This window comes from Calidris pugnax, unplaced genomic scaffold (assembly GCF_001431845.1).
Source record: "Calidris pugnax isolate Ruff unplaced genomic scaffold, ASM143184v1 scaffold28, whole genome shotgun sequence".
Taxonomy (NCBI): domain Eukaryota; kingdom Metazoa; phylum Chordata; class Aves; order Charadriiformes; family Scolopacidae; genus Calidris; species Calidris pugnax.
In genome coordinates, this window is record NW_015090842.1 from 5,914,231 (window position 1) to 5,938,879 (window position 24,649).

The following is a 24,649-nucleotide window of genomic DNA, read 5'->3' on the forward strand; positions in this document are numbered from 1 at the left end:
AGAGAACTGTTCTACGGATTAAAGGTGCCCTCTTTGGATAAAACATTAACTGGTAGATAAAAATGGACTGAGTTTTTCCTAGCACGCACATACACACAGAGGCAAAAAAAAATAATTGCTTGGATCTGAATCTACATCACAACTCCGCTGGTGTCTCTGCAGTCACTCCAGATTTCCATGACAGTAAGACTGGCCCGACTTCTAAGGCAGTCCAGCCTCCACCTTGTTTGTTTTTATTTAATTATTTTGTTACAGATTTTTCTTCTGCTGATTATGAGCTATTTCTGAGCTTAAAGGACCTGAAAACAGAAAGAAAAAAACTGTATTACAAGTTGTTTTCATTAATAATGTCTCTCATCGGTAGATATCCAACACCTTATGAAAGAGATCAGCTTCACCCTCCCCACAATGAGCAGTCTCTCTGGTCAGGAACACTGCTCTTGTGTTAAATGCTCTGCACTCAGATGCCACCTGACTAAAACCAGAAAGCACTTCTTTTAAGCTTTTCTTTTATAGTCTCCCAAAGATGTACAGCAGGCTGAAAGTTAGGACTGTGTAGCAGCAGTAACTTCTGTTAAAATCTCACAAAAATAGTTGATTTGATCCAAATACTGATCAAAACGGTATTTGATCAGAACAGTATTTGATCAGAACTGTTTTGGTCCAAACAAAGCCTTGTCAGAATAATATGTGGAAACTATTGGTATTTAAATTTGAAAGACTGTACTAGTAGCTTGTATTTGCAATTATACTTGGAAATGAGATTATGTCAATAAGACAATATTTAACAAAGATTAGAGTTTATCTCTCAGACACAGTGAGATAGCAATCAGTGTGATTTCAGCAAGAACAACTTCTAAGTTCATATCAGTTTTACTATTGGAGTCTTTATTTGGTAATAATAGATAACAGTTGATAGTTGAAAGTTCTTAGCACAGCTTAAAGTCATATTCAGTTAATTTGACCTTTTTAGTGGGCTTTAATTAGAACTCAAATTTTATAAGAGGGAGGTTGAGATTAAAGTAAATTAAGTACTTATAAATCAATATAGAGATAAGAAATAATATTGGTCTCTCTCTGATTTATAAGGCAATGATTTACTTGTGTAAGTGAACCAAAAGTACAAAGGTAGACACATGGCAATGACATTATTGTTATACTAGAAATTTAGATAACTGCCTCCTCTTTCTTGGGAAATTTTGTTTCCATTGAGCAAAGAGAGATCCCACCCTCATCATCATCCTCTCAGCCTTGTATGGCCACAGCCAGACCGATGCTGGGCAGAGTAATGCTTTGCTCCAAAGATGTCTTCATGGTCCTTTTTAGGTATGTGAGAGAAGCTCAAGGCACTCAGGGACTGGAGGGGAGTGAAAGCAAAAAGAACCCAAGTGGAACAGCTTGTAGCCTTCACCACAACTGTTTAAAGCAGAAAAAAAATACAGTGAAGAAAACCTGCCTGAGGTGAGGAGCTGGTAACAACAAAAATGTTGTCATGAGGGGTGAACAGAGAGGAAAATGGGGCAGGGGGGGGAATGCTGGGTTTGGTTGTGGAAAGATTTGTATTTGAAGGATTCTGCAACTGGGAAGTGTTTGTAACTAAAGTCAAGCATCAGGAGAGGCTGTTCAAACCACGGGGCTGGATCATTTGCATTAGGGCTTATGTTTTCGGTATCCCCTGCTGGGAAGAGCAAGACAGCACAGTCTCCCTGAATTTATAATGTTTTGGTAAACATGAGTGACAATGTGTCTGTTAAACCTAAGATCAAAGAGCCACAGGTATTCTCTCCAGAGATGTATTTCCTCTGTGTTCTCTAGAACATGGAGTTCTGTAACCTTCTCCATTCTCTCCCATCGAACATGTGTTTTTACAAAGGGAGAAGAAACATAGTGAAATAATAAAATTTGAAGTGTCACCTCATCCGCAGCTACTTCTGCTGATAATTACACATTATAATTGTAAATCAATGTGTTGATATTTTTCCATTTCAATGTAAAATGGAGGAAATCACACAGAAAGAAAAAATCATCTCTCTGTAGGTTACTAAACGCTTATCTGTCATTAGCATGATAAAAACAAAACAAAAAGTTTTTTACTGCTAAATAAAGTATTTTTCACTGACAAGCAGGAAAAATTACCTTTGGAAGGCCTCCTTATTTAAGTTGTACACAATATGGGACAAAACTTTCAGGCACAGACACCTGAAATTAGCTACCAAAACACATTGGGGTTGATTTCAAAAGTTGCTGGATATCTGTAGCTCCTTGTTCTTCCATTCCAATAACTTTTAACAAGGTTTCCAATTATCTCATCCTGGCTGAATCTTAAACTAGATGAACAGTCTAGTTAGTGCTGGTACAGATTAGACCACTCACGGATCAGATAATTAAGACTGCAGCATTAAGGGCTGTGGCCATGTAAATAGATGAGGATATGCTGGAGAGAATGTACTAAAGCAAAGCAGAACATCATGGACAGAGAAGATGTCCCCAGGGCTTAGTGGGGGTGGAGTGAGATGGCTTTGCTTTTTTGCCAGATCCTTTTCAGTCTTTAACATTGCTGAAAAGTCCATTACCTCGTTTTGAGTAAAGCTGTCCTGATGATCTCCCAAAGTGAAGACAGGCCAGACAACAGACAACAGGTTGGGAAGAGAGGAGCAATGTATGTGCATAACAAGAGGGTCAGAGCAGTCATGTGTAGCACAAATTGTGTTCCAGATAAAATACGAGAAATAAATATATATTTGTAAAAGATCAGTCAGCCTTAAGAAGTGATGTGAAAACATTTTGGGAACAATGGCGATTTAGCTGAAAAAATCGGATTTTATGGTAACCTCATATGAAATTGCATAATATATAATTGTGTAAAGAATCTTTTTATCCTTCATGTTCAATGGAGCCTATGATTTGCTCTGCAATCACATGCTTTTTATTGAAATAATTCTTTTCCCAGAGGATTTTAAAATTAACAACATTGAACCTAGTTAAGTACCTTATCTAGAAACAAAAGCATGAAGTTAAAAATCCATCTTATTTTCAATGATTCCTGCCATACTTTCACAGAGTGGATTCAGGTCACATATGGGAGGGTACAGTATGGTGAGTATTTGTGAAAAAATGTTTAATTCAAAAATGTGCCAGACAGTACATTCTGGAACAGCTTGTATATAAAGCAATATAGCACGTGACTGTTGATGAAATTTTGTTGATTAATGGAATAGCCCAGTTTAAATTTTACAGAATGGAAGGAAAGGGACGAACCCCCCTAATTCAGAACAGTGGGTAGAGATTTCTTTTCCTTTTCTCTCCCTACCTGCCAATGGGGCAAGCACCCTCACGCAGTGCCTAAAATTTGATTGGAAATGCTGCCAGTGGTGTTTCAGATTCATTCCACCTGACTCACCGGCTGTGCCTGGCCGCTTCATATGCCGCAAGCAGGCAAGTTGTGTTTTTCTTAATTCCCCTTTGAATGAGTGAAGGAGTTAATAAGAATGTGTAAGTGTATGTGCTAGGGATTAAAGATCAGCTATTATAAATTGTCAGTCTATAAGCCACCGGCCGCTAGCTCGCACTGCACTTTGACCTTATCTTTGTATGTAACAGGAAAGCGCTGTTCTCAGAGAGCCCAGACAGGAGGGGACCACTGCGGCTGCGGGAGCAGCTGGGGAGAGGACACAGAAAGTGATTATTCCAGATAAGCAGAGATGGATACGATATTTGGTAGAAATAAAGAAGAACATCCAGAGCCCATAAAAGCTGAGGTGAAAGGTAAGTGAAAGAAAAATCTGCCCTAATATGTTTGGTTACTTTGGTGTTTTGGAAGAGGTAAACACTGAAACACTTGTTTACCCAAAACAGCACTGAAAAGGGAAACTGAGAAAGCGAGAAGAAGCATTAAGTGAATTTTGTTTAAAGGACTGAGCTCAGATGATATTTTTGCCCCCACTGTGGGGTTTTTCTCACTTTATGGGCATTTCTGTGTACTTTTCCAAAACGTCAGTTTGAACAGGCTTGAGGGAGAAAGTCCCGGGATTTAATCTGGTGACACCCCCTCCGCCATGGCTCTCCTCAGGCTTTCGGTTTCTCCTCTCTGTAACCCTTCCCTACCCTCTGTCTGCTCACACGCTTCCTGCCCGCCTGGAGAGGGGCACTAAAATTGAAACTCTTCAACAATAGTGTTTCTAAATAGAAAAGCAGCAGTGATGGGTGCTACTCTGTACTGTTAAAAGAGAGTTCAGAAGTTAATCCAGTAAAAACTGCAAGTATCCGTCAGAAAGTGGCTCTCTAGGAATGGGCGCTACATAAATCTATTATTTTTACAGCTTTTTTTACTTTACAGAAGAGTTTGCTGCTACAGCTACGGGAGAGTTTTGTAGCTAAGAACCCCTATTTAGTAAATATATGCTGCATTTTTTCTAACATGTGGTCCAAGAATTGGTAGGCATCTAATACCAATTTTAAAATCACTTCCCTAGTATGACACTTAAAAAGATTACAAAACTGTCAAGACTTCCTTGTTGTTATTCAGTTTGGTGGCTGAATTGGAAAATATGTTGTTTCAAATCAGATAAAGTCCTTTGTTATAATTTGCAGTGGGTTTATGCCTTTTAGTTTTCTTTTGCTCAAGATAAAAACTTATTGAAACATGCAAAGTTGTTTGCAAACAAACCATTTATCAGATTTGATCTGCATATTTAGGTAAACAAAATTATGTATACAAAATATTCTGTCATTGATAATAATGATTCAGGATTTACCAATTATGAAAACTAAAGAGAACCTTGACCTCTTTAAATATTTTGCTGGCCCTGAGGTCTGCCAGTATTTTGACTCCCTGTTACTCAATATGTACCCTGTAAATATGACCCCATACTTCCAACGTCAGCTGTAATTTAACCCATGCCCTCCTAAACACTGTACAGCATGTGATTGTGCGAGACTCCGTTGCTATGATAATGAACTTCCAAATATTTGGAGATTTTACTGTGTCACTATTATGTCCTCATACGGTACAGAAAAGTATCATTATTTCCACTTCAGATAAAAGTCTGAAGCAAAAATATCCAAGTTCCAGATTTTTAAAGCTATTTAAGCACATTAGGATGCTGATTGGTACCCAGTGTGATTTACAGAAATTCTTAATTCCCACTGAGATGAATTTTCATCTGAAAGCCAGATGTTCCTTTGCTCCATGATTTTCATACTGAAATTATGCCAGAAATGACACTGAATTACACCCAAAGTTTCAGAACCTGCAGCAAGTCCACAGAGAAATTATTTTATTGGCCTGTCCTGTATTTTTAGTTTTTGAAAAATAATTTTTGAGCATCATTAATCTGATACGCAGGAATAATTTCTAAACAAAATTTTTAGCCCTAGGAGCTGCAAGACGTTCTCTGAATTGCAGAAATATCTGTTTTTCTTGAACGATGGGCCCCAAAGCAGTTTTACGGGGTCAAAAACCCACAAGACCTCGTATGCAGAAGTGTTATATTTTCACTGCAGGGAAAGAAGGACCGGTTGCAGCAGGACCACACACAGTCAGCCTCAACTCACTGGTAGCAAAAGGTTTATTGGGGCATGACCAGCAGCTGATGCTCATCGCACAGGTTTACAGTCGTAAACAGCGTTGGCAGGAGGGAAGGAGCACAAAAGGCTCCACTCGCTACGCTGCAGTTGCCCATAGTAGTGGAAAATAGCAGAGCCTACAGTCCTCTGTTGCCAAATAACAGAAAACTCTGGAAAGGGAAGTGGCAAGAAGAGAAACACTTGTATTTCAGGCACGTGAGCAGACTAAACTTCTTCAGCAATTAATATGCAGTAGTCAGCCAAACAAAAATTATGTATTTATTTTGAATATATACTTAAGATCACAATCCTATTCTCTCTGAAGGATACTTTTCTTCTGTTAACTTGCAATTTCCTCACTGTCTTCTCACCAACTATTTTTAGTTACTCAATTTCTGTGCAACTATCTGTATTAAAGATTAAACCTTGGTCAGCTTATGCAAAAAAAGAACTATAATTATTGCATTGTAACTTCTTGTATTAGAAAGGCAAGTAAGCTTTGGTTTTCAAGGCTCTTCCAGAATATTATAATACTAGTATTAATACTAATACCACCATCGATTGTGTCATCAATTTTTTATCTTCCTCTTATATTCTAGAACTGTAACCCTAATGAAGTTGTGGCATACAGTATTATTTGGTTGTCGTGACTGAGAATATGTTTTAGGTAAAGCTGACATTTACCTTTGCATTTGGATGGGTTTTCCTTGTGTCCTTAATGTCATTTGTTTGAAGAAGTGGCAAATGTCCTTGTCTCCCTTATCAAAAAAAGTAAAAATTCAGGAGATACTTTCTTAAGAAGTGGCCAGAGTCCCTTCAGGATCTCAAAAGGTCTTACAGCAAAACAAATTGTTACCTTTGCAACTGACAAAATGGAATATTTCCATGGGAGGACATTTCTATCTCTTGTTAAGGGAGTATTAATAAGAAAGTGTGTCCACATATTCAAGATGAGGTCCCAAACTAAATGAGAAGTAGAATTAAAAGTTCTGAAGTGCTTTTTATGCAAAGACAATGCTCAGTGCAGGAATTGTGTAGAAAAGTGGTATGTGATCTTAAATATTCTCTCAGGAGGCATAAACACACAAAGAAGCAAGTGAAGTTTTTAATTTAGTGTCTGATATGCTTGTGTTCAGCTTTTTAATCCTAATGACATTCTTTAATTGTTACTCTGTGTGTCAAATGGCAGGTAATGTATTCTTTGCAGGGATTTGATGAGGAACATTTCATATTCAAACCTCAACCGTATTCATATATTCTAATTATAATATTCGTACTCTATTTGTGTTCAAAATACCAACATTCTGACTAGTGTCACAAAAGCATTCCCAAAATGATTCTGTATTATGTTATGTAATTTAATTAATGAAACTTTTACTGGAATTAATTTAGCCTGAAGTTTAAATTATGTACTCAAGGCCAAGTCATATAGCCTATAAAATACGTTTATTTCTGATAAGCTCTAGCTTTTCCTGGCATGAGTAAAAGGGTTTAAATGTATCACATTAAAATCTGAGTGCAGGAAAGAAAGGTCCAACTTCATTTAATTCCTGATATTTAGCAAATTACGTTCCACCAATCTCATCTTCTTACAGTAGTCTCATCTAGCAATAGTCACGCAGAGCATTACTAATGCCACATTTTTAAGCAGGTCGTATTTTTGTTAACCAAAACTCCAACAAAATTATATGCTATTACAAATCTTGACATATACCCATAGTCTGCCTGCCTGTATGAAGCCTATGCCCTAAGGAAAATTGTCCTGTAACGTGCCACTCTCCTGAGTGAATGGATCCTGGTATCTCCTTTTTGTTCACAGGTCAGTTGCCCACTTGGTTGCAAGGGATACTCCTCCGAAACGGCCCAGGGATGCACACCATAGGAGACACTAAGTACAACCACTGGTTTGATGGCTTGGCTCTGCTGCACACCTTTACAATTAAAAATGGTAAGTTATTGCACGTCAGATTTAAAAAAAGCTTAACAACCCAAATCTTGGTTGCTAATTCTGTTTTGAGTTTGATTAGCGTTAGAACGTTGCAGGTTTTGTCTGCAAAGTGGCATGCGTGGTGAGGTGGTAGCTGCTCTGGGGAAAGTCTCTCCAAACATACACTCACACCTCACTCTGCAGAGCAGCAGCGGGAGGATCTCTGCAGGGCTGTTAGCAGAGATAGATTTTGTTGTCCTTTTTTTTTTCTGGAGTGCCAAAGTTCAATATTCTCAGCACTGCAGGACAGCCTGCAACCAGCTCTCAGCAGGTCACTGCAGGACAGCCTTTGCCGTCCACCCAGAGCAAGAAAACCTCTATTGTTTCAAACTGGATCAACCAAAAGTACTGCAATATCCGGAGGTTTTCCTGTTGTGGATGAACAACCTCATTTCAGGGAAGACTAACATTCCCCTTCTGGGATTTGGTTGCAGCTGCCAGGAGAGAAACTGGGCCACTGTGCCACTTCATATATCAACCCTCACTTAGGTGTACTTGACACCCCGACAAGCAGTCCTCCTACTTGTCATCCATGTGGAGGGAAAACAGGCAGCTCCCCTATCCAAAACAATTTCATTTTTTGTTTTCAGTTAAAGCATTGTTTATCAGTTCAGCTGTTTCACAGTGTGAGGCAGGATGTTTTACACCTAGATTCTTGCTGCAAAAAGTATGTATCTGTTAAAGAGCTGGGTTTTACTCCTGTCATCCTCCATTCCTAGTGTTTGCTTTGTAGTTTCCATTTCTGTGATCAGAGGCATTTAATGCAACTGCAGGAACCCCATGCCTGCCCTGCTCTACATCCTTAACAAAATAACCTAATGACCAGTGTTTTTTAAGCTGCCAGTATATTTCACTCACCTAAAGCAAACAGAGCTCAGTTAGTTGAAGTATAGTGGTCCATTAAATTGTTTAGGATAGACATTGATTCCTTTGTTACTCTCTTGTAACTAAATTTTGCCAATAGAGGAGATTTATCACCACCCACACATTGATGTATAATTAATAATTTTTACACAGCTTGTTTTGCTTTACTGGAATAATTTATCCAATTCCCTCCTTTCCTCTTCCCGGTACTGTCCAAATGTGTTGGGAGTCCAGGAAGTGAGATGAATTGTAACCAATCTCAGCAGCCACAAGAACAGTCCCAGGTTCCTTAGATACCTGAAAAACCCTTCCAAAATAGGGATTTAGGGCATTGTGGGTTTCATTGCAAGCTTTTCTTAGCTAAAGGACAGCTGCTTGAGAAACTCTTCCTCAGACTTTACCTATTCTAAAGAATTCAGGATGAAATGTGATGGAAACCTGTTTGGCCTTTGTCAGGTGAAGTTTACTACAGGAGTAAGTATCTCCGGAGCGACACGTACAACTACAATATAGAAGCAAACCGAATCGTGGTGTCTGAGTTTGGAACTATGGCTTATCCAGATCCATGCAAAAACATATTTGCCAAGTAAGCAATCCTTTTTCCAGTAAGATTCTTCTGTCTTCTTCTCTCTCTAGCACAGGTGTCTTTCCATTTACCCTTGACAGATATTTACAAATAGGAAATTTGTTTTGTAAATTTACAATTTCCAAATACTGACAAGGCCAAGAGATACATCTGGCACCATATTGTCTATGGATTATTTTAGGACAAATATTTAAAATTAATTTTATTAGCAATATTGGCTGTTTTATTCACTATTGCAAGTAGATTTTGTTGAAATTTTGAAAAACCAGATATTTTTTAAGTGTTTTGCAGAAATTTATAAAAATTGTACTCTGTAGTGGGAGAAGCAGCAGGAAAGGAAAAGATTAAGAGATGGGGAATGTCTTTATGAAAAGTTCATTCAATAAAAAGAAGAAAACCATTAATAAATTTTAAAAAAAAAAACACAGAAAAACTTCTGGATTAAAGACCATTTTTACCAAAATCAGAAGGAAGTGATGAAAAATTTCAATTATTTCTTGAGTCATGTGGAGTGCTTTGAAGGACTGCACCCATAGGCCTGAGCTAATCTTGTATTCAAAATCAGAACCACTTGGGATGTCGTGCCATTAGAGAGGATGATAGGCTGTATATGAGAGGCAAGGTGTAAGTCATCATCTTGTCACCTGTCTTGTAAAATTGGCTGTGGATGTTCCCTGACAAATGCAAGTAGCTTACTCATCTCTTCTTCCTGTCTGGACTACCTCTAAAGACCTTGAATTTGATGTCTGCTAAGAGCTCATGCATGGATAGTTATTGCAAAATAGTTGATATGTTGTAAGTTGCTTCCCTGAGGTAAGATGCTTTTCTTCCCTTGTCCGGCAGTAACTGGGTAATGCTGCCATTTTAAGCTCAAAATGTATCTAATCAACTTTGTCTTGCTTTCAAGTGAATATGATAAAGTCCTGATAAGGAAAACTCTCAAGCCCACGTGTGAAGCTGGGTCTTCTTTGAAATCATAATTGTGATACAAGATAACACTGGGAACAAATATATTCCATCAAGGAGTATATGAATGTATGTATTTTAAGAAGGCATACCCTGAAAAACCTACCAGCTTTTAGGTAGAAGCTGTTAGGCCAAATTCTCACAAGGTCTCTCTCTGCACAGGAGAACATGTAATTAGCTCCTCCTGATAAAGCAGGGCATATGTTAGGGCTGACAGCAGGGCAGGACCGGGATGGCCATTTGTGTATGGAAAAGCAGTGCCATGCATGTCCTTACCCTTGCCCAGGCCAAGGGTGTTGCAGAAGTCCCATCTCCTCTGCTTTTCCACCCCTTCCACCCAGGCAGTGCGGGAGCTTCCAGAAGAAGGCACAGCCAGGAAAAGACAGAGCCAGCTCCGTGACCTTGCTGCTGGGCACAGCCCGCGCTGCTCGGGTGGCTTCTGCTGTGCGCGGGTAAAAGCTGGTACAGCTTCTGCTGCTCTAATTAGCCAATATGAAATTTCCCCCAAACAGGGCATTCTCATATCTGTCCCACACCATTCCTGAGTTCACAGACAACTGCCTGATCAACATTATGAAAACTGGGGATGATTTTTATGCTACCAGTGAGACTAACTTCATCAGGAAAATTAATCCGCAGACTCTGGAGACATTAGAGAAGGTATAAACGACTGTCTGTCATTCTGGTTCCTCATCTGCTAATGAATAATGAAGTTTCAGGCTGACTCATAAAGATCCTTTAACACAAAACAGGAGAGACACTTTTCCACTTCTGCTATTCCCTCACTTTTGAAACCATGATAAAGTGAAATTGTGAAGATACCAGGTCTTTAAGAACTCATGAGTTCAAAATTAAATCCCACGTAGTTTGGGAAAAGCTGGGCTTTGGGCAATTTCACTTGTACATGATCTAGCAAGGTTGCAGCGATAATACCACATACGCTTATGATGTGATTGTTTTGGATGATTTCCATTATTATGCGTCTGTAGTTATCGAGTGATTTACATAATTAACAATTCAGTAGGTCAGTTATATGACTACTTTTCAAGTACCTTATGCAAGATATTACTTAATTATTAAAATGAAATCTTCACATATTGAAATATGCAATGAGGTTTTTCTAGCATGCAGTACAGTTTGAGTACAATTTCCAAGCTTTATATAAAAAAATCTTTTTGCCCCAGAAGATTGCTAGACTTGTAGCCCTATTAAATAAACTGCTTTCAGGGTGAAATGGGCATTTGCAGAGTAACTCCTTGAGCCAGTCCTCCTGTTGTGTTATGTGGCTACAAGGTGAATGTAATTCATATTCTGTAGTTTGCTTTAGCAAATAATTTGGGTACCTATATAAGTGAGATGAATTTTAATTCTCTTACACATCTCCAAAATCTCCTAAGATCTCTAAAATCTCTCCGTTTTCCAGGTTGACTACAGCAAATACGTAGCTGTAAATCTGGCAACGTCTCACCCACACTATGACAGTGCTGGAAATGTTCTCAACATGGGTACTTCAATAGTTGATAAAGGGAAGACAAAATACATTCTATTTAAGATACCTCCCTCTGTGCCAGGTAAGATATGTCTTCTATCAGTATTTTCTAGAAACTTGTTAGCAATTTGTTTTCTTCTGAGGTTAAGGGGTGATGACAAAGCTCTTCTAGAAACTGATTGTGTTCATTTTCCTAATTTTAATTTGCTGTGAACTTAATGTTAACTGCTTAGCCTGTCTGGGCATGTGCTATTACAAAGGTTCATCTTGAATACTGTGTAAACAGGGTGTTTCAGTTTGAAGAACATTGCTTTTAGAAGAATTGTACTTTGAATATTACTAGAGTGAACTAACTCTCTTAGAAGAATTTGCATTCCCTGTATTGTAATGTATAGCAGGAGGATGAACAGAAACAGTTTTATCTATAGGGCAGTATATAAATTTGAATATGTAAATTTTGATTTTATTCATAAATGATAATGCTCTTAAAATGCTGATACTGTGATTATAGGCAAGCATAATACCAAATAATATCTAATATAGAGTTAATTCCTCTCTAAAATGGACTACACTAGGCCTTACTGAGATACCATCCTTTGTTCACAGAGCAAGTAACTTGCTCTTTTTCCTTCAAGACAATCCTTTTTGTGTGGTGTTCTTTAAAATCAGCTTCTAATGTGATATCTGTCCTCTTGGTTGAACAATCGAGAGGCTTTCCACAGCTGAAAGGTTAGTTTGTAATTTCTAGCCCGTGCTCAAGCAAAGTCAGTGTAGATCAAACAGGAACATCTCAGAAGCTCAGACACGTGGGGGCATTTGAACCCCCTTGTAAAGGTGCCAATTTAATTGAACACCTTTCTCCTCTTTGCTGGGACTTCTGAAGACAGTAACTGGTGGAATGAAATACTAAGACGAGGGGGTTCTGTCTGAATGGATCCAGCATTGTAATATTACTGTATTGCTTCACTCACATGCAAACTTCCATGTTAATTCTGCAGGAGGAAATGAACCATTTTCTTAACAGGAAAATGCAAATAAAGCTGAGAGAAACCTGTTCTTTCCGACTTCATACATGGGAGAAATCCAAGCACAAGATTGGATTGGAATTTATTATAAATATAATTGTATTTTTTTATCATTTATGTTCAGAAAAAGAGAAGAAGCAATCTTATTTTAAAAATCTGGAAGTGATGTGCTCCATCCCTTCTCGCTCCTTGCTCCACCCAAGCTACTACCATAGCTTTGGAATCACAGAAAATTACATTATCTTCATAGAGCAGCCATTCAAACTGGATATTGTCAAAATGGCAACTGCCTACATTCGAGGTGTGAACTGGGCTTCCTGCCTTGCCTATCACAAGGAAGAGAAGGTATTTTTCTTAATGCTGAGTAATAGAGTCAGCCAGGCCAGTAACCTCTTCCACACTGTTCTGTTTGTCATCTGGTTCATTAATTTCAGTAAGCCCTCATTTTTATTCAATCCCTGATTTTCATGTTGCACATTTGTTTTAGAAGTTGTACTTTTTGAAAACTGTCTCCTCTATCCAGAAATCTCACAAAAGAAATATCTGATACAGAAATGCTTGAGAAAGAAGATAGTTTGGCAGTGTTAGAAGTATTCTCTGCCAGCAGAGAAATTCAAAACTGGTAGCATCCCAGACACATACAGTTGCTCTTGATCCAAACAAAATACTATATATTGTGGCTGAGATCTGCTCTAGATCCACTGCATCAGACAGGAGAGCCAGAGTGGTGGAAAAGCCTGAATCTAACAAAGGGAGAGTCTTTCACTGTGTCAACTGAGGAACAAAACCTTTCTGAGGACCTTATTTCCATGTGCTCAATAAGTGGGACATGCTGGGGTAGAGGACACCAGCACAGAGCACTGCAGAGAGACTTGGATTAAGGCAGATTTATTTAACTTAAAAATAGAGCAGGGGATTTTCAAGGTTTTACCGGAAAACTTCAATCCTCAGCCTAGCCAAAATAGTAATTTGAAACAATAAAATGAAGTTAAAGCACTTCTACACTCATTTTACTCCTGCATTTTTGGTCTTCAGATTGGAACCTCTTGTCTCCTAGCAGCAAATCTGAATTCTTAATATGCTTCAGTAGAAACAGACAATACATTAGAATGTTGATGGCTACAATTAGAAAACAGTTTCCTAACTAACTATTTGCTGATCATTAACACTTTTAAATAATGTTTCCTATCTTTCAGACTTGGTTTCACTTTGTAGACAAGAAGACTAAAAAAGAAATATCCACCAAGTTCCACACTGATGCTATGGTGCTTTTTCACCATATAAATGCTTATGAAGAGGATGGCCACATTATTTTTGATATTATTGCTTATACAGACAACAGCCTATACGATATGTTCTATTTAAAAAACCTGACTAAGGACTTTGAAGAGAAAAACAAGCTTACCTCTGTACCAACCAGCAAGCGATTTGTTGTTCCTCTGCAGTATGACAAGGTAGAAAGAAAATGACCTTTTGGATCTGTTCTTTGATCAGTAATTTCAAATACATCGGTGTGAATAATGAGCGAATTATTAGTTTCCAGCCCTTATGGGCAAATTTCTGATTCTTTAAAAATAACACACAAAGCATGCAGGAGTTTTGTTTTGTGTATGTATTGTGAGAAATAGCAGTGAGCAGCTGGACATAGAGTTACATGGATCTAGGTTCTGATACCATCCTTTATGGAAAACAGGGCTGGTGAGCATACAGAATTTCTTTACCAGTGAGATTATTTGTAAGATGCTGTCAAATACGAGCAGATACATGAACTTGGCTGTTGACTGGAAGGGCATGCACGAGGTTTTGCACAATATATTTCTTCCACTTTACTGGAAGTGATATATATAATATACGCACAGTCCCAACTGTTGCAATGGTTTTATTAAAATTGGAATATTTCATTTAAGTGTGAGATTTACCGGGAAGAGGAAAGATTTTATCTTTCAGTTTAATTTAAAACATCATTTTACGTCATTGTTTGCAGGGAAGATTTTATACTGCCCAGCAATATAAAAACTTGGGCAAGTTTGTGCCTGCTATATTTGGAATGGTGTATACTTTTTCTTTCTACATCCTAGAATCTTGCTGCTTTGTTCATGTCTCAAAAACAGTTATGCAGCAATGACAAAGGATGTGTTGGTTCACACCACGTATCCAGACTACCCTGCAATCTTAAGAATTCAGCAATACTGTATTAAAAATGAGTACATTACACCTATTTTTGCACCTGATTTATAGCAGGTGCAAAACCCCTAACCTTGGTGAGTTTTAGTGGGAATTTGATACCTAATTCCTTGAAACCCATCTTCATTAATTAAATTTGCAAACTATGTAATCCATTTATTGTGCTTCTGGAAGATAGCCATGTCTATCTAAACCTTTCTAAAGGCTCAGTATGATTCAAAATTATTACTCTCTGATATACTAAAATTCTCTAACAAGATTTCTAATGAAAAGGTCAGAATCTAATGTTACAAAAAGGATAGTAAAAAGGAATTTCTTCTTGAAGCTGGATTATTTGTTTAATCCCCAAATTGTCTATATTAATATCAAACCTGATGAAAGATCTAAATTAGAAGCATATTCTTAGAGACACATTACTTTTTCAGCGTATGTCTCTTTCAGGACGCCGAGGTAGGTTCTAATTTAGTCACACTTCCATCTACTGCAACTGCTGTAAAAGAGAAAGATGGCAGCATCTATTGCCAGCCTGAAATACTATGTGAAGGTGAGACATATCCATTACACAAATCTCAAATATGTTCTCTAACACATGCACAGGTGCTTTCTAATAATGCCGAATAGTGTTCATATATGTAAGATGTTTATAAAGTTAAGAGACTTTTAATTAATATGTTTAGTGTAGATATTGACAAAATTTTTCTCTTCTTTACTGCCCTCCTCTGGGTCTATCCAGTAATATATGACCCTGAATGTCTCAGACATATATTTATCAAGTGAAATCCTTTAAATGTCTAAAATTTCATCAGTTTGATATTCATGTAGGATCCCAAGTCTCATCTTTAAACTACTAATATGGCTTGCAAATCCACTTACAAGAGTAACTTTAATTAAACAGGTCTGTTTTAACTTCAGTTATTGCTGTCTTTTATAAAGATTGCCTTTGAAAGTGGACTTCTAACATTTTTTCAGGGCATAATAACAATAACCTGTAAAGAGTGTATATTTGCCTAAAGTGAAAATAATTTCCTAGAATGGTAGCCTCCAATTATATCTCAAGGTGTTCACATCTCATGTATTTATGAAGATAAAAAAAAAAACCCCACCACCAAAACCCCCCTAAACTATCATAAATTCCAGTATAATGAATCCCTAAAAATGAAAAATTGTCAAGTTTGAATTAACAATGCTGGCTTAATTATATTGTGTTAGTGTCCATCTTTAGCTTTTTAGAAATTAAGACATACAAAATCTATGCAACACCTGTTTTAAAAGACCATCAAGGCTTTTCATAGAGCAAAGCTTCCTGAAGACTGGCATGTAAATATACATTTTAGTTATTTTTCTTCTCTTGTTCCTAAGTCTTCAACTTTATTTTACTCAGGGATAGAACTGCCTCGCATCAACTACAACTATAACAGCAAAAAATACAAGTACGTCTTTGCAACGCAAGTGCAGTGGACTCCAGTTCCTACAAAGGTATAATTAACATTTACAGAGTCAGGAACTTTATTTATAGGACACAAATCAAATTTAAGCAGTTGTTATGTAGACCATATTTTTCTAGTTTGGCCCAAAATATAGCCTAATCTTTATTCATACATGGAAATTCAAAGTGTGTGGTCCTGAGCCCAGAAAGTGGATTTTTTTTTTTCAACATAAATTAAACATCATTCTAAATGATGACACTATAGTTCATAAATATCAGCATTTGAAAGTAGGGAGATGAAAAGTTGGACATATATTGTCAGCTTACTTGTATGATTAAAACAGCCTCACTGGGCCAATTATGGAAATACCTTTGTATTTAGATAAAAAATATTAATAGTTGAAGGTAAGAGTTTTGTACAGAGAAACTCACTCTTTGTAATTCTTGTTCTGTGACTGTAAGGCAGAGCAAATTGAGTTCACACTGTTGATTCTTATATATAATTACCACGACTGATTGCAAAATAAAGCTGGATTTCTGCATGATGCAAGAAAATTTATTGCAGCATATCTGACAGGAGCTCAAACAAATCTGCAAGTTTGTGATTTCCAGTGTAGATAATCCTTGCTTGACTTAAATATAATAAAAAATGCTGATAAAAGATTTTTTGTTTCACACCAGTTGCTCTTTAATGAATGCAGGCACAACAACAACCATATATAATCCTTAAGTAAAATCTGTCAGCAAAATTGCTGTCATCTTGATTAGAAGGGAGAATTCTTCCAAATTCTTGCTCCAGTAATCTGAATGCTTTCTTTTTTGTGTAAACATATTTTTTAACTAAAAGTCAAAAGAGAAAAGAATATGATTGCATCTGATTGGGTAAAGAAAAAGCCTTAATAGAATTGAACTGAAAATGCCAGGCATCCCACTGGCGATGGGTTTGGTCAGGGACTGGACCCACTAATGAGAGGAAAATCTATACTCTCTTCCTTCAGTTAATACCAGTATCTGTGGAGTTCTTTACCCATTGGTTTAATCTTTATACATCACTATTAATAGCCTTTATTCTGGCATATATACCTCACTTAACAGTAGAAGGCCTTGAGGAATATTGAGGTCAAAATAAAAGGAAAATAATTCACAGGATCAGAAAACGGAAGGTTTAACTGCTGTTTCCTGTTTTACTGCAGAATTGCCCTGGATTGGTGCAAGTCACTTAAATGTTCTGGGCCTTAGACCCTCCCTCCATATAGTGAGGGCATTATTTCTGGTGAGGGTTCTCTCATGATCTGTATTTGTAAAGTACTTAAAGACCATAAATGAAAGATGCACTTGGTTTCTAATGAAATGAAAGTACAAGAACATTGTGTGATTATGCAGTCACTAAAGGTAACTCCAGAGTTTAACATTTTCCAGGGGTATCCTCCCTGTGATGATGAGACTTGCTGCTCCTTAACTCTTAGCATCAGTCCCCCGTGCCAGCAGTCTGTTCTTCTTGTACCTTCTTGTACCTTTGGAATAAGCCACTGTCTGGGTCACTCACATGTTTCTTTTCTATTTTACAACTATTTAGGTTGTAAAATTTAACGTCCAGACAAAGGAAATGCTCCACTGGGGAGAGGACCACTGCTGGCCATCTGAGCCCATTTTTGTTCCCAGCCCTGATGCAAGAGAAGAGGATGATGGTAAAAGAATGGCAACATTCTGAAATCTGGGGTTACATGAGCTTTGCACTAAATTTTACAAGTTTCACTGCTCTTAGTCAAGAACTCTGGGTTGGTGTTTCCACTGTGAGATTAAAATTAGCACCAGCCATTTTACTTCTGCAGACAAAAAAACCAAAACAACAATAGACGAAAATCAACTTGTGTAATGTCCCAGTGTAGCCATAAATAATAAACCCAACGCTTAGGACTTTCCAGAGAGCCACTCGGAGCTGGATTTATCAATAGTCTGGAGCAGCTGAAGCTGTGGGAAGTCTGTGTTGTTAGAGATGAGAAGAGGAAGTAGCACTGCAAGTATCCCTCTGATCCCGAGCCAGCTCTGTTCTCAGGTAACTCCTTGTAAAGGCAAATGGCAAATGGCTGAAAGGGTGAGACCCAAAACTGCCAGGCACAAAATTTAGTGTTGGTTTGCTTTCCCAATGAACTGCAGGCAGATCAGAAAAAAAGCACAGAAGAGAAGCATTTGATAGTTCTTTAGCACTCTCAGTCAAACTTGCAGTTTGTTTCCTGAAATTCTTAGGAAACATTTTTTCCTTACAGTGTTATCTTTTCTGCTTGATGTAACTAGTGTGTGCTTCTAATTCTTCATTTTATATGTTACAGGCATTGTTTTGACCTGCGTTGTGGTGTCTGAGCCAAACAAAGCACCCTTCCTACTGGTCTTGGATGCTAAAACGTTCCAAGAATTGGGCCGAGCCACAGTAGATGTAGAAATGCATCTGGACCTGCATGGAATGTTTATACCAGAGAAGGATTTGAAGACTGAGACTGAGTAAAATGCTATTTATCCTATTACACAGACTGATACAACCTTCTGCTGAATGTGGGATAATATCATTCAGCAACAACCTTATCTTATGACAAGAAATGACCGAATATAATCTCTTCAATAACAATATATAAACTCTTATGAGAGATAGCAATAACTTCTATTATAAATAATTACATGTACAACTGGTACATAACTATTCCAGAACAAGAATGATCAGTATTAAGTGTGAAAGTTGTATACAACTTGTGGGGCAGGGAACAGGAGACAAAGGTAACAAAAAATGTTTTATTTGAGTAGAATATAGCTTTCTCAGCAAATAAAATACTGTATTTATAGGGTGATGTATGGCATGAGTCACACATGTCTGCAGCTCATGTAAGTTCCATGGACTGTTTAAAGACTGCAGCTCACAATTAAAGTTGTCTCCTGCCAGAAAACCTCACGTTAAACTATTTGCTATGACAATAATAATTCATGGCAATGCATTCTCTTGGTGCTTGATTTCTTAAACTTCACTATAACCAAAGTATTACATTGAGGTGCTACAACTTTCTAATTTAGAACCTAAAAAAGCCCTGCTTTGCTAATAATTTCATGGTGTATTTTTCCCTTTTCTGTTGACAAAACCACATAACTTGAAGTAGAATATATGGTTTTATGTAGCACTCAATTATACTTTTGAGCTATTCAATCTATCTTAAGCACTTTGTATTTAAATCAGTTTTCCTTGAGGAGAATATATGACATGACATTTCATGTAATTAGATGATTACATTGTGTGGAAGATAAACAGGAATGTGGTATTTATTAATATTGGTTATAGTCTCTGTCAATAGCAGTATGCATATGAATGAGGGCAGTATATTTCTAGCAGAACTCAGATACATACCTTCAACAAATTGTTTAGGTGACAGAGTGAAAGGCCTAACTTAGACCTTATCTGACAGTAGCTGAAACTGCGAGCTATTGCTGCTATAGCTAAGCATTTGCTTTATTGTCTGCTTAGGGGCATCCATGTCCTGACGTGGGTTTGTCGTTGCCTGTCACAGATGCTTCCTGGTGAAAGCACACAACTCTCATTTAGAGTCACAATTAAAAAGCATGTTTCAACACAGAGTTCAAATGCCAAGTATACCGTGACTGTTTTTTGTTATGGGAATGGCATTTCTTAGCCTATTTCTGTTTTCTGATTTGGGACATTGATTTTCCTTTAAATAAGAGCTTTTCTTTCTTCTTTTTTTAAATTGTATTTTCCTATTGTACATATCTTTAGTGTTGGAGACATCTTTACTGATGAGGAAAACTAGGTACCCATCCATGCATTTTAGGTGTTTGTCTGGTCTGTATATACCCCCACACTTCTTGGGTATCTCTCACTTTTATACACACACTCTAACACTGTCTCTGATGCTCATGGTGTTTTACAGGTAGGAAACAGAACAAAATAATTGTCATTTACTGCCTCTGCATCACGTGAGAATCTGGGCTTTGGTGGCTTGTTCGTGGTTCCGTAAGATGTTTACGGCAGAGCAGGAACTGAACCAACAGCATCCCCAGGTCTTGTTTGCTCTGTAGCAGCTATACCTCCCTTTCTCTGCTTAAGTCTTTGCAGTTTGTAAGTATTAAGAATATCCAGACTATTTTTAATGTGGAAAAAAAAGTCACTGTGGTCAGATCTAGAGTTAAAATATGCAGATTCAGCCATTCAAATGTTTATATATTCCATAAAATGGAAATAAACACTTCAGTAAGGCGTGTCTGCAGAAATAGTCACCTTTGGTGTTTTTAAGGCATATTACCACTACTGTTTAAGAGAGCTTTATCTGCTAAAGAAGAAATTTAATTACATTTTTGTAAGTAATATGGGAGCAGAACTGGAATGGAAAACTGACTTCTGATGTTGAGAAAGGACACCAGTTGTGGGATTGTTTCTTTTAATCTGAAAAAGTTTAGATTTAACAAGTTTCCACAAATATTTCTGGAATTATAAGGTGGTAACGAATCCAAACTCTAACCATTATTATAGATCTTTTTTTTTTTTTTAAGAGTTTGTCTCCAGAATTTCTTCTGTAGAACTCATAGTATTATGTTTTCAGATGATCATGAGTTTAGATACAGGAGTTACTTGACTTCTGAAGAGCTAATTCTTACTGGCAGAGATGACACAATAGGGGAATATCAATCATGAAAACAGATCAGATTTGTTGTCTACAGTCTAAGAAAGCAAATGTGTTCTTTGTGTAGAAATACTGCAGAAAATAAATTACAAGAACTTGTACTTGGTATGATTTTTTAAACAAAGTCTGCTGTGTTTACTTGGTCAGTATGATAACAGGATTTGATTAGCATCAAGTTTGTAGTCAACCTGAAGAGAAAAACAGTGATATAAATCTGGATTTGCCAATCCCGGTATCCTCCTGTGGCAGAGACAATATGGATAAACCCATATGGCTCATCATAAATTTGTTCAAGGATGTTTTGAGCAGTTGCAATAGTAATCTGATGAAACATTTCCCCTGAACATGGTAACACGCCGTATCATTGCGAGGCTTTGCCAAGTGGCTGCAAGGCTTGTGGGCTTTTTTTGTTGTGGTAACGCGGCACGCGGTAACGAGCCTGTCATTTGCTTTGCTTCTCTGATATCCTTTGCTACAAATGAAATCTTGAGGGACAGAAAGGTTTGATTCTTCCTTTGCACCAATTTAAGTCATAAATTAACCCAGTAAAACTGGTGGAGTCATTGTAATGGCATAAAAAAGAATCTAGATTTAGTGACTGCAAATAGTAAGGATAGATCGATCCACTAAAGGAAAAAAAACATAGTTGAGCAAGAGAATCAGGCCATGGGTATGCATACCTATAATTACCTCAAAGATGTAACAAATGGCCCTCTGGTTGGTAGAGTGGTTTGGTTTGGTGGTGTTTGTTGTTGGTTGTTTTTGTTTTTTTTATCAACAGGTTTCATTAAATGGAACAAATAACACAGCATAATAATTAATTTGTTCTCTGGCTGTGGATATTATCTGTTACGCCTTGTCCCATTGCCCCACATACGCTGGAGGAGGAAGCAGAAACACTGTTTACCAGGACGAGTTAAAAACCAGAAATACAACTGTGTTTTCCTGCATAACAATCTACGCGGGAGGCACAGACACAGACCAGTGTTTTTAAATAACCAGGCCACTCAATGACAGCTTTTGCAATAATTTAAACCACTGTTCCCTCGGGTATGCAATTACCAAAGTATTAATAAGAAGCAAAATACATCTTTCGGCAGCAGCGCAAGGTGCAGAGCGCTCTCTGCTTTCATTACCCTCAAAGAGAGCTGGGGATGTGTCCTCTGGATCGCTTCTGCTCTTCCTCATCCTACACTTGACATCCTGGATAATTATACCCACGCCAGAAGTGGCCTTCTAATATTTTTAAATGGGTATGTTATAACAATAAGTGATGCAACGTTGCTGGTGTTTCATGCAGATTAGTATGTTTTTAGGCTTTCCGTCACACCAGGATGTGAAACACATCCTTGGCTGCTTCTGAAAATCTTCTTCAAAGTTGCATCGCAAACAGTGCTCCTCTCTGCGACCCCTCTCCAGCCAGAAAGCTCCTGAGCGAGGGTTCAGCTGTAAAAAACTGGTTTAAATGGGGCCATTCACACGCTTCACAAGCAGCACTTGGTGCGGTGTTTGGACGCTGGGGTCTGCCTGTGCAGATGTCCCAGCTGAAACCTCCATCTGGAGGACAAGCCAGCCCTGTGTCCAGCTGGGAAAGGACAAGGCTGCCTTTGTAAAGTCATCCATTTCTCTTTCCACATACCTTTATTCTTTTTTCCCAGTGGTAAAATGACTTGGAGACATCATCAAACTGAATTAGGGTGGATTATAAAATAAAATTTTAAATTGTCCGTATTTTTGACATCACTAATTAAAAGAAATGCAAATAACAAAATCCTGTGACCCACCACAGCTTTATAAGATCAGGCCCTCTGGAAATTTAATTCTCCCAAATGGAGGGGCAGAAAGTGTCATCTCCTTTTGGGTGTTTCACAGCCCCCGAAACCCAAATCTGCTGTTGATGTTGACTCTGGGCACAGGGACCCACGGGGACCTGCCGTTTGCTCCCTCCTGAAATGACAGTGAAAATCGATGACAGTTTTGCAAACACTTCTGCTCGGTGCAAATAAGTTTCTCTCCTCACATCCTGGATGCTGTTAAAGACAGCAGGCGGAATCAACTCATCTCTTAATGTACAATTAAGCATGTTAAATATATGGCCTAAAACCTTGTGAACAGTCCTGAAGAAAATCTTGGGGTTTTTCTGATTTTTTTTTTTTTTTTCCTGAAAAGGGCTTATTGTCAGCTGGCAGCTGTGGAAAACAGCACCATCTAAATGAGTCTCGCTGCATTTAATTCTCATTTATTTACTTTTTCCTCATGCTAATGCCTAATCATTTTCACCTACGGGTGAAAGAGAAGGGAAAAAAAAATAAATAAAAGGCTGCGAAATTACCTTTTTTTCCCTCCTTCTCGGCCTTAAAATGTGGCTACCATCACGCATTTTAAGGCGAGGAAAGAGAGGAAAAAAGGCAATTTTGCACATTTTAAAACTAAGATGAAGTGAAGAAAAAGTAATTTTGCATATTTTAAGGCCAAGAAGGAGGGAAAAAATGGTAACTTTGCACACTTTGAGGCCAAGAAGGAGTGGAAAAAAGGTAATTTTGCCTAATTTGGCACACTTTAAGGCCAAGAAGCAGGGAAAAAAGGTAATTTTGCGTAATTTCACATATTTTAAGGCCAAGAAGGAGGGAAAAAAGGTAATTTCGCCTAATTTGGCAAATTTTAAGGCCAAGAAGGAGGGAAAGCATGGTAACTTCGCACACTTTAAGGCCAAGAAGGAGGGGGAAATAGGTAATTTCACCTAGTTTGGCACATTTTAAGGCCAGAAAGGAGGGAAAAAAGATAATTTGGCACCTTTGAGTCCAAGAAGGAGGGGGGAAAAAAGGTAATTTCGCAGGAGATGCTGAGCTGAGGTACCGGTACCTCCCCCTGCCCCGGCGGCCCGCCGTGCCCGGGGAGGGGGGGGGGACCGGCTCCGGGCCCGCCCCCGCTGCCGCCCCAGCAGGGGAAGGCGGTGGAGCGGGCGGGGCGGCGCAGGGAGATGATGTCAGGGGCGGGCGGGCAGCCATGGTGTGAGGGCAGTGATTGAGGCGGCCGGCCCGGCGCGGCGGGGCTCGGCGGGGCCCGGCAGCATGTCGGGACCGAGCGCCGTGTCGGACCCTCAGCACCCGGCGCGGTTGCTGCGGGCCCTCAGCTCTTTCCGTGAGGAGAGCCGCTTCTGCGACGCGCATCTGGTGCTGGAAGGGGAGGAGATCCCGGTGCAGAAGAACATCCTGGCGGCCGCCAGTCCCTACATCAGGTACGGACGGGGCGGCGGCGGCGCGGAAGGCGGCTCCCGCGGGAGGCCGGCGGGGCCGGGAGCGGGCCCGTACCCACCCCGGGGCGGGCGGGCGGCGCGGGCCGTTGGGGTTACGTAAGGAGCGGCTTCGGCTTCTCTTCAGGACGAGAGTCCGGGCCGGGCCTGCCCTTCCCGGGGGGTGCCCGTCCGGCCCCGGCGGCCGCCTCAGCGCCCCGGGAAGACCCAGGGGAAATCAACTTTTCGGGGTGTGCGGGGAGGCCCGCGGGCTGAGGCGGGGGGAGCCGGCTGCGGGCTGAGGGGGACCGGCTGCCGGCTGGGGGGGCCGGGCTTTGCCGCCGCCGGCCGCACCGGGACAGCGCTTCAGGGTCATTTTCCTATTTTTCTCAACGTTTTTCAGCGAGCCAGGGCTCTAGGTGGTGGTTGGGGATCCTGAAGTACTTCAGGTTTTAAATTAAAAATAGTAGCGGGTTTGTCACCTCCATCTCTTGTCCCTGAAGAAGACCTCAGGCGCTGCCGGGGTGTCAGGGCCCTGCGGTTGGGTGACGGGAGCCGGGGAGGACAGGCACCACGGCCACCACCACGGCCCCTGAGGTGGCCCAGCAAACGGTGGGTCCTGGAGAGTGTTTCCAGAGAAACACGTTTC

At 39.2% G+C, this 24,649-nt stretch overlaps 1 protein-coding gene across 1 annotated transcript; it reads left to right on the top strand.

Annotated features, from left to right (window-relative positions):
* The first annotated feature begins 1,370 nt into the window (after positions 1-1,370).
* Positions 1,371-20,869, top strand: BCO1 (beta-carotene oxygenase 1). Its single transcript, XM_014942394.1, has 13 exons — positions 1,371-1,461; positions 3,601-3,765; positions 7,385-7,513; positions 8,873-9,002; positions 10,481-10,628; positions 11,392-11,539; positions 12,607-12,827; positions 13,679-13,936; positions 15,108-15,210; positions 16,048-16,142; positions 17,669-17,780; positions 18,423-18,591; positions 20,019-20,869. Exons 2-13 carry the CDS (start codon positions 3,702-3,704, stop codon positions 20,020-20,022), a joined length of 1,581 nt encoding a protein of 526 aa, XP_014797880.1. The 5' UTR covers positions 1,371-1,461; positions 3,601-3,701; the 3' UTR covers positions 20,023-20,869.
* The last annotated feature ends 3,780 nt before the right edge of the window (positions 20,870-24,649 follow it).